Source organism: Hippoglossus hippoglossus, chromosome 24 (genome assembly GCF_009819705.1).
Source record: "Hippoglossus hippoglossus isolate fHipHip1 chromosome 24, fHipHip1.pri, whole genome shotgun sequence".
Classification (NCBI taxonomy): Eukaryota; Metazoa; Chordata; class Actinopteri; order Pleuronectiformes; family Pleuronectidae; genus Hippoglossus; species Hippoglossus hippoglossus.
This window is the reverse complement of record NC_047174.1, coordinates 8,056,387-8,069,652: the sequence shown is the minus strand read 5'-3', so window position 1 is coordinate 8,069,652 and position 13,266 is coordinate 8,056,387. Positions and strand designations below refer to the sequence as shown.

The 13,266-nt window shown below is 42.6% G+C and overlaps 1 protein-coding gene across 4 annotated transcripts in view; it reads right to left on the bottom strand.

The window, feature by feature from the left end:
- grm1a (glutamate receptor, metabotropic 1a) overlaps positions 1–13,266 on the bottom strand; it is a 28,242-nt gene that overhangs the window by 12,325 nt on the left and 2,651 nt on the right. For all 4 annotated transcript variants that reach the window (XR_004613254.1, XM_034579733.1, XM_034579735.1 and 1 more), the window contains exon 3: positions 10,921–11,170. Coding sequence is in view for 3 of the 4 variants with exons in the window: in XM_034579733.1 (XP_034435624.1) it covers positions 10,921–11,170 (250 nt within the window). In the remaining variant the exon portion in view is untranslated. The remainder of the gene's footprint in view (positions 1–10,920; positions 11,171–13,266) is intronic.

Sequence of the window (13,266 nt, the reverse complement as noted above, 5' to 3'; positions counted from 1 at the left end):
AACATCCGGGCACTGCACTTGGAGGAAAAACGTGACTCAAACAGAACTAGAGAGCGAATCTGTTTAGGGACTATTTTCAGCTGTGGATGAATACACATTTGGTGCACTGATGAGTATTTCCCACAGATGAACTATGTTCGGTGTGTCCCAGTAAGACAACACCGTCGTGACAGTCACAATGAGAAACACCAGGACCCTGAAACAGCTAAATGGAACTCAGCCGTCGTCCAATTTATTATTTACATCTGTGTGCATCTTGTTTTTTGATTTGTTTAATAGTATAAAAAACTGATGAAATGTCATGATTGAGAGCTGAGGCTTCATATGATTGGTCATTGGTGTCAGATGGCAGCGCAAGTATCTGGGATATTTTGGCTTCATTTCTGGATCGTGGGAGGAAGTGGAGTTTGTGGTGTGAAGATTTATATTGAGGCTTAAATTTGATTTATTGTAAAGCGGATAAAAGTGTTTTTAGTTTAAATCATTTGGAGCAGTGCTTAGTTGTGAGAGGACAAAATGAAAGCAGCATGGTCCCCTAAGATCACAACACAACATACTGTGTGACTTATTCCTCGAGTAGAGACCTCAGCCTGTTCTCTCTTTAAAGATGTTTGCTGTACATCTCTAAAGACCAATTTTGCTGAGTCATCCTTTTCACCATCCTAATTGAGTTTAGAGTCAGAAGCACGTGAATTTAATTCGCACTAGTCACATTTTGTTCATTCACTCCAAGTGAATACCGCCTCTGTCCTGTCTCTCTCTCTCTCTCTCTCTCTCTCTCTCTCTCTCTCTCTCTCTCTCTCTCTCTTACTGTATACTCTACAGAGAGAGACACAACAATACATGCATCGACTCGTACTTGTGTGTTTGTACTTGCACTTATATCTTTGTGAGGACATTTTGGCCTCACAAGGGCTGTTTGAGGGTTAAACCTTGCTTTTAGGGTTAGGTGAAGAGTTAGGTTTAGGTTAGGGATAGGGATAGAGATAGGGATAGGGTTAGGGATAGGGTGAGGGTTAGGTATTGTGGTTGTGATGGTTACGGTTACATTAAGGGGAACAGGGAATGCATTATGCCAATGACTGTCATCATTTAGGTAGACGTACAATAATGCCTTGGGGGTTAGGCATGAATTGGTCAAGGTCAAGGGTTGGGGATAAGGGATTGGTTAGGCTGTCTGCAATGAATGATGGTCCTCACAAGGATAGCTGTGTGTTTGTGTGTGTTCCCAGTATTTATTGTACCTTCCCTCACAGGGTAACCACATTTAATATAGTCTATTCAATACAATTCAGCTCTTTACATGTTTGTTTTATAGAATAGTGCGGATTGGTTTTTAGATAAAAAAAGAGAGAGAAGGACCGAGAGAGGGAGAGGGTAGAAGTGCTGTTCAGCGCTCTACATGAATAATGCACGATGCATTGACTCCACAGTGGAGTTTGCGATGAAGTCAAATGACATTCTCTCTTCTCGCTCTCCTCCCGTGTGTCTGGCAGGACTCCAAACAGCTCATCAGGACTCTGGGACCACCAGAGGGACACCTAATGGGACAAAATCTGATTTAATGTCACCTCAATGTTCCGCGGCTTCACGCTGCGTAGCGGAAGTTCTATTATTACAAACACTGAGTCAGATATACTGAAGGAGCACCTGTTTAAGCAGATTAAGGAGTCAATGCTGTTCAAGTATGTTATTAGTTTTGTTGCACTAAAGGCAGACAAGGCAGGTAGGGGTGTGTTTATAAAGCAGCACATAGCTGAGATGATTACAGCTGAAAATGTATCAAAATATGACGTTAGTTTTCTTTTTCATAAATAAAGGCGATTTCTATGGTAATAATTCCAAAATATAGAAGAGAAGAATCACAAATCTAGGTCTTTTGGTCCTCATTGAGATTCCAACAATCGTCTCACCTTCATTTCACAAAAACAAAATAACCATTTTTCATTTTGTCATTGCCAACGTATCAGCATTGTCTGACTTAGTGTCCCTAACAGTATTTTCCCTTCCAAAAGCGACGTATATGCTTAAATTGGTTAAGTAAACAAAAACATGGGTGAGGTCAAGACTGTGGTCACGGCTAAAAGAAATTCCCGCGGCTGTTTGTTAAAGTCTAACCTCAGTAATAAGGGACTGAATTCTATTTACTGAATGAAGTCTATTTACTTAGACTCTCAGCAAAGACCCAGCATAATAATTTTAGCCTTTTATTATTTACAAAAAGTACCGTAGGTCAATATTTCGTGGCATTTTCGCAGTTGGGCCATAAGATTACACTGTAGCCACTTCAAGTGGAGGCTCTTTACTGGACCTATTGTTGATCTAAAAAAGACGCCAGCAGTGCGTTTAGCTCCCAGGGAAATATTTACATGATCCAAACCAACAACACACTTACAACCGACGCAGATTGTTTGATGACCTAAGAACCAACTCCGTGATTTATGGTAGGATCAAACTGTGCAAGACCTTTAAAATATTTTAAAAGATGTTGAATTCAATCCTAAATTTAACATTAGGCCAGTGTAAAGTCAGCAGTTGGCATATATAAGAGTTGTGAACATCCATCCACACAGTTACAGTGCGATTTAGGAAACTTTAGGAACCAAACAAGTAAAATGTTGTCTCTCTTTTTTCTTGAAAACTGAGGCTAATCTTTGACAGTATAAACTAAATTGAATTTCTCTTTTACCCTCAACTTTCAAAAACATTTTATGACCCGGTTAAGTCCCTACTTATCTCTGCAAATACAATCAGCAGCCCACGCTTCCTCTGAAGTCATATGAGTTAAGTTTGTATCCCACTGATTTACTGAAACTTGGTGCTGCGTGGCTTTGTTTAGAGGAGCGCGGAACACCACCGGCTGGATAATTTATAGACTAGTGTACAACAGTGAGTAGACGAGAGCTCCCGCGACTCTCCCAGATGATCTACTTCCAGTTTGATAGCACATTTGTATATTTATGAAGCCATGAATTAATTGGCAGGGCAGAAATTTAATCACATGCGCTGTTTCCCCTGGAGGTTGAATGGGTTACTTTTAAAAAGAGAAAAGGGAGCATAGGGGAGACAAAGAGTTTCCTAATTGTTCTATATAGTGAGTGGAAAAACTTCAAATCCGTCTCGTCATTCACTGATCACTAAGATATGAACTGGCCTAATGCACCTACTAATTCCACAAACGTCTGTCTGCCTATATGAGTGTATGTGGAACTCTCATCTTATCAACTTCGTACTCGACATGTGTTTTGTTAAGCGTCCAGGAAAGTGCAGTGTCGAGTGTGGTGCAATTTGGGCACAAGGATATATTCACTATGAATACAAATTTAATTAACAGGCGCCCAGTGCTCTGTAGCAGTCAGTGGGGGATGTTTTCTCCTACGTCCTCGCATGAACGACAGCCGTGTAACAGGTTATCACATAGAAACACTTCCTGTTTGGCAGTTTGTCTTCAAATCAAAAGCACCCCTTTGTTTTGTGGCTGCTTTCCTTTATATTGAGCTGAATTGCAGACGTTTTAATTGGGAAAGTTGTGAACTTGGGTCTGAGGATCGCTTTGCTCATCAGATCTCGGAAATAGCCAACATGCAATGTAAGAAAAAATAACAGCAGTTAGGCGAATAATTCAAAGGTAAATATAAACGACATTATGCGTACAAAGCTAATTTTATGATAAGAATTGACTTGAAATCTTGAATCATGAAATCTTCACGGCAGATAAACCAGGTAGGATGAACACTAAGTTTCCTAACTTCACTCTGCACCATAGACTCATTATATAAAACAATCAACCAGCACACAAACAATAAAAAAGTATAACTGACTTACTAATGACAAAGAATAGTGGTAATAGCTTTACCACAGGCCAAGCAAACAGCGCACTACTTTATCTAATAACAGTAAAGATTACAGCTATACTGAACCATAATTTCTATTTTTGGTAAATTTGCTGAGCTACTCCACATTTGCTCTGCAGAAGAACTGCAAACTATCTCTCCCCTCTCTGCCCTCATCTCTCCCTCCATCGTCTCCCATTATCCCCCATTTCTCTCATTCCTCGGTGGAGTTAAAACAAGAGTGGCGGTGGCTTGTTAGCGTCATGGCGGCAGCAGCAGGACTCTCTTGAGGTGACATAGAGGGCCCTGGGTGAGCCGGGGAGCCTTTAAAAGCCCATCCAGGCTGCTTTTACTTATTCATCATGCCCCAGTTTGGGAGATCAGTCCTCTCCACGCTGACAGAGAACACTGCTGGGAGAAAATCCTTTTTGCGTTTTACTACCGAGGGACGTCAATTCACTTCTAAACCCCTTGACAGAGCCTATGCATTGAATATCAGCTGTAGCAGTGACTGATGGATGACAAGATCTTACTATCAGTAGGTCAGTTTAATGTTAAACCGTTATGTGAGGCTGAAGACACGGCTACTGAAGGAGTCCTACATTTGACATATGACAAAGGAAAACACACCGCTAGCCAGTTAGCTGTTGTCCTCCCACTGTTTGTATCGGTTATTCATGATTATTCATTGCTGTAAGAGTAAGATTACGGGACAAGAAAACGGTGATGAAGACAACTTAACTCCTATAATCCCACACTGCTTCGTGACATCATCAACATAGGTCTCTTGTAATTGTTTTGATCCAGAGACAGGTTACATGCTGTACGTTTAAGCGTCAGCAGGTGTTATAAAGAATAAACACCTATCTAAAGCTGCTGGTGAGAGGCCGACGCCGTCTGTCAGGAGAAGCACGTTCAATAAGCGCCTTAAACATTTGCAGAGATGTTTGATTGAAACGCTTATAAAACACCGCCTGAGCGGAAGAGTGCGTGCGAGAGAAGCGTTTAAAAAGCGGCATCCGTCGTTTAATAAGTGTCTCAAGGCCTTTGAGAAACGCCTATCCAAATGCCACTGCCATCTTACAGACCGAGTTAATTGCTGTGCGAGAGAATGGAATGCGTTTTAGCACTATACAGTATTCCATTACGGAAGATCCTGACTAATTTTGCGGTGCGTCTCCATTCACTAGTCTCTTTGTGCGAACGTATAATATCCACACGCTTTGGTTCAACGTTCGCTGTCTGTGCGAGGGAAGCGTTTCAGCGTCTGTGAATCATGATGTGACAGCTATGTCCAGATGCAGAGCCAGCGTGCTATTTTTGATCACTCCAATGTCATTCAGCCATCCCCTCAGCACCAGGGAACACAAGGCATCAATTGAAAACGCAGTGATGTCCTTGACAATGTGTGGCTGCTTTCAATTAACATCGGAGGCGTGTTATAAATATTCAGATGCGGCTCATTGTGCTCCCTTGCTCAGTGGCACACAAACAGATGCAATCACCGATCCTGACTCAACTCGAATCTACTACCCGGAGCACCCACATGTGTGCACGAGCAGAGGGAGCAGGGCTCCGTTACTGAATGAACGTCGACAGCGTGTCCTTATCTCATAATTACGATCTTCGTTACTGTTGTTGCCGGGAGGAATTTCTCAGATGTCAGCCATATTTTCTGAGAAGGGACTATTGTGCTTGGAGCCCCTGCTGACAGACTGAATGACAGATCCGCAGTGAGACGATCACACCGACTCTGTCATGAGTCCAAAACACATAATCTCCATGGAGACAGTGGCAGCACAGTCACACAAGCCCTTTTTTTCCCCTAGCAAATCCCCCCTCACGAACAGAAAATGATCCCGAGCTTGATTCCTGCATGACTCGCCCCAGTGAACTCTGGCTAAACTTCCACACATTGGAGGGTCACGTCGTCAAAATCATGTGGCACAGAGAGAAGAAGGTGTTCAACATCAACTCTCTTCTGCTTTTTTATTGTCTCAGACTGCTCCTCTGCAATCCACTCTTTCCCTCTCACGTTCATAACTAATGTATCAGTCGCTACTGGAAGACGAAGTAGGGAGAGATGTTTCTGGAAAGTGAGCTGAACAAGAGCGTTCAACACGCTGTGGATTGAGCGTATCATGCTGCACACATCTCAAGATAATACTGGAAATGGAAAAAAAGAGGATTAGATTGGAGGATCTGGAAAAACCTTCCAGTGATTTTAGTCTAAACACAGTCCTCCAGTGTGTCAGCAGAGAATCCCCTCTTCTTGACAATGAGTTGAAACTGTTACTTTGTCAAATGAGAAATCATAAAACCTGACTATATTCTTTAAACATTAGATTCAGGAATGATTGATATTACACTGTCCTGTATGTCGCCCACAGTTCTGGATGAAAACGATTGATTTTGTTGTCTTTGCCAGAGCTGCTGCCAGAGATAAGGTCTCTTTTTGCTCATGCCCCCGCTATTTGCCAAATTATTCGCGAGAAGAAGAAGTCAATCGGCAGAACTCCACATCCTCCTCGCTCTCCTTCCTGAGATGGGGGGGAGATGAAAGCTTTGCAGATGACAGGAAAAAGGCAGCTAAATGTGTCGTGCCACAACTCCCTCTCTCTTTCTCTCGCTCAAAACATTTCATTTATTCAAGCTCCGAGCAAAACCTGACCCCCCCCCCCCCTTGTTGCAGTGAATTGAACAGGACTGCCAAATGCAGAAATGCATGTGACACACACAATATGGGTTCACAGCTTTCCTTGCACCTCAGCGCAGCCTCGGAAGACACTGTCGTAACCTGCTAATGACTGTTGCCAGGGCATAACAGAGGCAGAACATCCGCGTTCCCGTCCCAGTGTCCATTTTGTCAGGAATCAAACATGAGGAACCAGAATGTGGGGTGTTTAAAATGGGACCCCGACCAAGACTGCGAGCGTAAGACAGGCACAGAAAAGGGTGTTACATGTGGAAAAGCAGCTTATGCAAATGATGTTTAGTAATAACAGCGTTGGAGCGGCATTAGAGGGGGAGAGAAAACCAGTGCTGCTAATTGCAAGAGAGCAAGCGGGCGGGCAAATGGGTAGGTGGGTTTCCTCAATGCTGCCATTCAGAATCTAGGACTGAACAGACAGAGGAAGCAATGAGAGAAAAATATTATTATTATTATTATTATTATTATTATTATTATTATTATTATTCATGGCTTTGTTGTATATTTATTTTACCTGATTGTTTTGTGTGTTCTATTTGTGTATAAACATTTTAAATGTATGTATATACGTAGATAATTCAACTGTATTTTACTTCGTCTTAATTGTTGTTATAGTTTTATCATAGTTTGTGATTATTTGCTTTTATATGTTCAGCACTTTGTGTTGCATTCTATGTATGAATTGTGCTATACAAATTAAGTGTATTATAAATTTTATTATAGATATTAGTAATCATATAAGATCATATAATATATAAGGTCATGTTACTTGCCTTGTTAACACTGGCTAGGGCTAACAGATTGATGTTAGCTTATGTATCTGACTCTGGCTTATTTACTGTGTTTTTTCTGTTGATTAATGTGCACTGTCCCTATCAAATGAATAAATTCATAAAAATATGGAGTCATGTTTCTGGCCAAAAGTCAAATATCTTCCATCTTTTCTGGTCTTGGTCCAACTCCTGAGGGAATTATCTGGCCCTTAAGCCCGAAAATTGTCAGCTGTGCTCACCAGTTAGTAGCAAACTTTGTCTGACTGTTGTTTGGTTCTGTAAACTGCCGTCTACTGAAGCTGGAGATGAGATTGATGAGTGCAGAGAGGTCGAACCAAAACACAAGTCTGGGGCTGTGAAAACTAAAAATTTGCTGAAAGCCGTTAAAACCCTCCTCAGAGCAAAGAGGAACGTGAAAGTCAAGTGATAATTCTCTCTGGGTTTGTAACTGCACATTACACACGTTATTTTATCCACTGAAAGTATTAAAATTATGCTTAGTGCAGTGATAGATCCACCCATATCCATGCCAGTACCCAAAAATCTACTGTTAACCATCTCCTCTTCTAATCTGCTCACACAATCATTTCCGTTCTTAAAAACAAAGTTTGAATCGTCAGACTGTGTTTCTAATCCAAGAGAAATCACTTTGAAATGTCTTCTTGACTGGAGTGACGCGGATGATCTTTCTCGGCGGTGCGAGTCTAAATCTCTACGTGCACGGAGTGAACGTTGTCTCTTTATGTGCGACGGCGTGTGTGCGCAGTTACAGAGTAATGGAGGCAGCTGATTGGTAAAATCATGACTGACATCAGAGCGGGAGCGAGACGAGAGCCCTTCTGACTGACAATAGCAGGGCAGAGTGGAGGTGCAGTGTTGGAGTGATGCAGAGCTGAGTCTGCAGGTCAGGGATAAAGTGGGTCGAGCACGCTGCCACACCTGGTCCTCGTCTGAAGAGCGGGTTGGCCGAGCAGCAAAAAAAAAAACACCACACTCAAAACTCTCTGCATGTCTACTCGCAGTTTACACGGCCAACATTGTTTCGTGGTTCTGCTGTGGTTTTCTATGACGAGATGAAGTGGAACAACCACAACACTGCCTGCTCTTGATCGTGCACTATCTCTTATGTGGTTTTGTCTGTTTGTGCCAAGTGTAATAACACGAGGAGCAATGCATGAGGAAGTGTAAATTACAATCCAATAACTGCCTTAACTGCTAAGTGCTACGATTTAAACACCAATATTCAAAAACATCACAAACATTCCTGGTCGACTTTGATGTAGACTTTGATGTGTTGACATGTATATTGTTACACTGATTGGCCTGAAGAGTTTGCTGTAAGTGAGAGTTAAAGGAGACATGTTATGCTTTTCCAGTGTTCTATTTAGGTTTTTTGTGAATGTAAAAAGTCCCAGGGAACCATGATGTCACATGACATAACGGTGCCCCACATTTGCATAATGAACACCTAGTGGCTGCGTCCCTATAAAGCCAAGTAAAGCAAGAGTGGAGGCCGACATTTCCCTACACACGCTGGAAGCAGTAGACCAATCACAACAGAGTGGGACTGCTGACCAATCAGAGCAGACTGGGCTTTATCAGGAGGGGCCCTTAAAGAGACAGGAGCTAAAACTGAGTGTTTCCGACAGAGGCTGAAAAGAGGAGCTGCAGCAATGGACAGCCTGAGCATGTAAACCTTTACAAGTAATAAACCAAATTGAATTAATATGAATATAAAGTGCCTCCTTTGAAAAACTATGAATGTTTACCAGTGTTGGAGCTGACTCATACAAAATCTCCTCAGACATTTAGCTTTAACTTTAGCCTCTTCCTCTTTGCTACATTGCCAGTTTTGATATAACCACATTTGTTTCAGTGTGTTATTCTTGTTGTGTCGTTTTGTTTCATTCACTCCTTGTTTGTCTTTGTGTATTTCACCTCCTCTTCCAACTCTCTGTAGCTCTCTGTGCACACACACACTTCATGAAAGAGGTTTTTCTTTTTAGAGGTGAAAGCATAAACGAAGAGAACAAACTCCTGCCAGCATCATTCACTTGTTCAGTAATCACCCGGAAACACACACATGGCTTTGGCCCAGACGTCCTCTGTCATTTTTACACTCTTTCCCTCCATCTTCTGCCTTTCTCTTTGTCTCTCTCTCTCTCTCTGTCTCTCTATCTTTGTGACCCAGAAGCCTTTCCTCCGCCCATGGAGACTTTCACAAAAGCTAAAAAAAGGCCCCACTTTTCCATCCCATCCTATAGAGGGAAGGGGAAAGTAGAGATATGGGAATGTGACTCTACAGTGTCATTATAATGGATATTTTAAAAGGCATGTGCTGCATCTGAAAAGAAAGAGTGCTCCCTGCCAACAACTTAAATATGCACTGAATATAACACATGCAGCATAAACAGAGGCTGGTAAGAGCTGCACTTGTCTTTCTACCACAGGGAAATATTATAGGAAGGAGGAAAGACTTCTTCAAAGATAACGGCAACGACAAGGAAACAAATGTCTTCATGCCGGACAGCAGAGAGTCTGTATTTCTTAAAAGGAAAAACAACATGTGAACTGCACTGAGCAGTCTCTTTACATTGTAATGATGTCTCCAGATTGTACATTGTAAAGAAATTCTTAAAGCTAAAATCTACCCCTTAAATGTAGAAAGGTACCGATCCCGATGTTAGAACTGTCAGACGACTATAGGCCAGGTTCTGTGAGAACACGCAGCAGTGATGGAGGTTACTCTCCTGTATTTGGTCTCTTAGGTTCTTCCTTTTGGAGAATGATGGGACAGCTTTAGAGCTGCACTCCTGCAGCATTCAGCAAATCTCCAATGAATACTGCTTAGCTGGGCTACATGCCCCCTGTCATCCTTAGCCGTCTTATTAATGTGCCCCTCATGTAACATACAGCTGACAACTGCTCCACAACAGACCGGTGCCAAAGACCTCGTCCCGCTCTGAAATGGTGGAGGAGGGATATTGCATGAATGAACTGAAAGTAAGCATCAGGGTCGCTGGGGCTTTTTACTGACAACTGTGAACATTCCTCTCAGGCTGTTTCTACGGTGCAATGTTGCACAGTGCAAGTGTTTGAGACAACTCGACTTGCCCTTTTCTAATGACTAAGATTACCACTACAGTCAGTCACTGTCACTCAGCCTTGACAAACAGAGGAAGAGAGGGGGAGGTGGAATGTGAAGAAAGAGAGAGATGGAGTGAATATTCAAAGAGGAGGAGAAATCACAAAAGCAGATCGTGTTGACTCTTGCTCTTCTTATAGACATATATATTGATAAGGAATAAATGCTATTGTCTTAAAGAGGAAGCACAAACAGGGCGAGAACAAACTCGAGGTGCTGTTCCCTTCTCCAGTTTTGCGTCTGTGACAGAAATACCAATTATTCATTGCTGGAGAACATTTCTATTCACTGCTATCGGTATGTGGTCTAATTCTTCTCAGTTGCCCTGGTGACACGCACATCAGGAAGACAAGGCAGCATCCTGTAGCCTTCCAGCCTGTTAACCGATTTCTTGCCATCCAGCGAGTTGCTCTCAACTGTGAATTAAAAGGTTAAAAAAAACGAAGAGAACAAACATACCTGCCAATGAGGAGGAACTCCCCAAACACCCCCAGTCGCCTCATGGCCATCAGGAGGCCTCGGACAGTCATGCCCTCGCAGAAACACACCACCACGCGAGCTTTGGGCAGACGCTCCCGCAGTTTCCTCAAAAGGCGATCAAAGTGCTTCTCCCCTGCGTTACTGTAGATCTTGTCCGAGTGGGCGATGCATAAGCCTTCCAGAGAGGCCAGCTCCTTGAAGGCCTCCATGCCGCTCTCCCCGTAGTTCCCTGCAGGTAACGAAGGAGACAGACTCCTATTATTGAGTAATGAGAATTAGGCTGGAAAAGAAAAACATGGTGTCCTTGCTGGAATTAAACAATAAAACCTCTTCCTTGTGTAATGAATTTTTCACTGTCTGGTAATCCCATTTCATAAATGAGCCTTTGCGGATAATGGATAATGCCCTGGCTGTGATCATTTCACTAATTCTGACATGAATATGCGCTGTTTAACTCTCTGATTGTGAGTGGCACAATCAATGACTCTGAAAAATAGCAACAATTACATACCATCTTACATGCAAAAACACATTGACATCATTAAACAGCATGGGTAATTGTTTTTCAACCAATACGTTTCTATCTATTTCACTGATGGACAATCAATGGTTTGCTTAGAGCACCACCCCTCATCCCCCCAGAGTTTGTTCAGTGCGTCAAGCCCCTGAGTGAGCTGCAGCTCTGATCCTCTGATAATGAGTGTCAGAGAGTTTCCTGATTGCAATCAAAGCCGAAGGGGGGGGGGCAGATAGAGAAGATCACTATCCTTGTTTAACCATCCCAATCAAGAGCCCATACAAAATCCGTTTGAGTCTAAATCTGCCATTTCCATGTGGACTGCAGTGCTTGACTAATGTGTCACGGGCTGGATTGTTGATAAAGCCCACGGCTCTTTAGCATGACAGCTGGATTACACGGACAATCCAATCACTGATGCATGCTTGAACATGTGTCTCTCTGTGCGTTTGCGTTTGAAAGTGCATGTAGTCATAAGGAAAATTAAGAGAACCTGTTCAGAAAAATCTTTGTTCCGCAGTTGTCTCGATGAGAGCTCCTAAGAGAGCCTCCGCGCTGCATTCCTCTTTATATGGGCGATGAGGAGTAAACTCACCGTGCAGGCAGGACTTCATACAGTGAGGAAGACACTGCATTTACTCTGGCACACAATGGGCCCATGAGTCGGTTTTCCAACAGTCCTTTGATGATATTTTCATTTGCCTCATTTCATTCTCTCACTGTAGTAAATGGAAATGATGATATCCAATTATTTCACTTTTTCCATCTCCTCTGTCAGACAGGTGGGTAGTGGGTGCATTAGCTGACGGGCCATTTTACAATGACCAGTGAAAGCCTGCTTTTTGAGTGTTCCCGTCAGACTGATGATAATCGGAACAGGTAATTTATGCAATTTCACAGCCCTAGCTGTTGCTACGGGCAACAAGCTGCATTTATAACTTGTCTAATGTGGAGGGGAGGGAGAACTCATGAGCTTAAGCCAGTCGTGACCACTATTTACAGAGATAGAGCAAAACAAACGAGTGGATTTAAATAGGACTTCTTAAAGGTCAGGGTAAGGTCTGCATCAGGAGAGATTTTAATAGGAAGTCTCCGATATTCAAATTTACTCTGTCTCCAAACTTCTCGACTGTTTATAAAAAACATATTCAGTTTGAGATTTTATATTTACAGAAGGTCTATGTGTGAAAGAAGTTAAATCTCATAAGTTTGAACTTTGAACGATGCCTTTTTCGGATGATGTCCTACTTTCACTGCTCACGCTGCAGCCTGAGTAAGTGATGTTGCTTTCAATCAAATTCATCCGTCCCCAGGCTGGTCTTTCATTACTCTTAAATTATTACTTCAGTCCCACAGGATCCTCCTGTAGGTGTGCTGAAGGTCAGACAGCTGACGCCACCTAGTTAAGCCGCCGGGTACTACAGCTCCCTAACTCCCTCTCTTCATCTCTCTGATAACAACCTGTGTCGCAGCCCCTTTCCAGCACCTGACAATAATAGGACTTTCCAAAGATGTTTTACACTCCCCGTGAGTCCGCAGCTCCAGGGGGATCCAGGGTAATATAGCCTGTCAGTCATCGTTTCTCTGCACATCACCGACTGTTCTTCACTGAGCCATGGACATAATTGACAGTAATTACTCTGTCTACCCAACTCATATCTCCACCAAAACTGTTGTGCTGCTCAGCCGAACAAAAAGGTTCTCAAAAATAGAAAGTCAGCCCAACGTGGTATGAAATATGGAACACACTTAAACATAACGTTTCTGAGGAGACAAGACATTTCAATTCATAAGGAACCTGGTGAAAT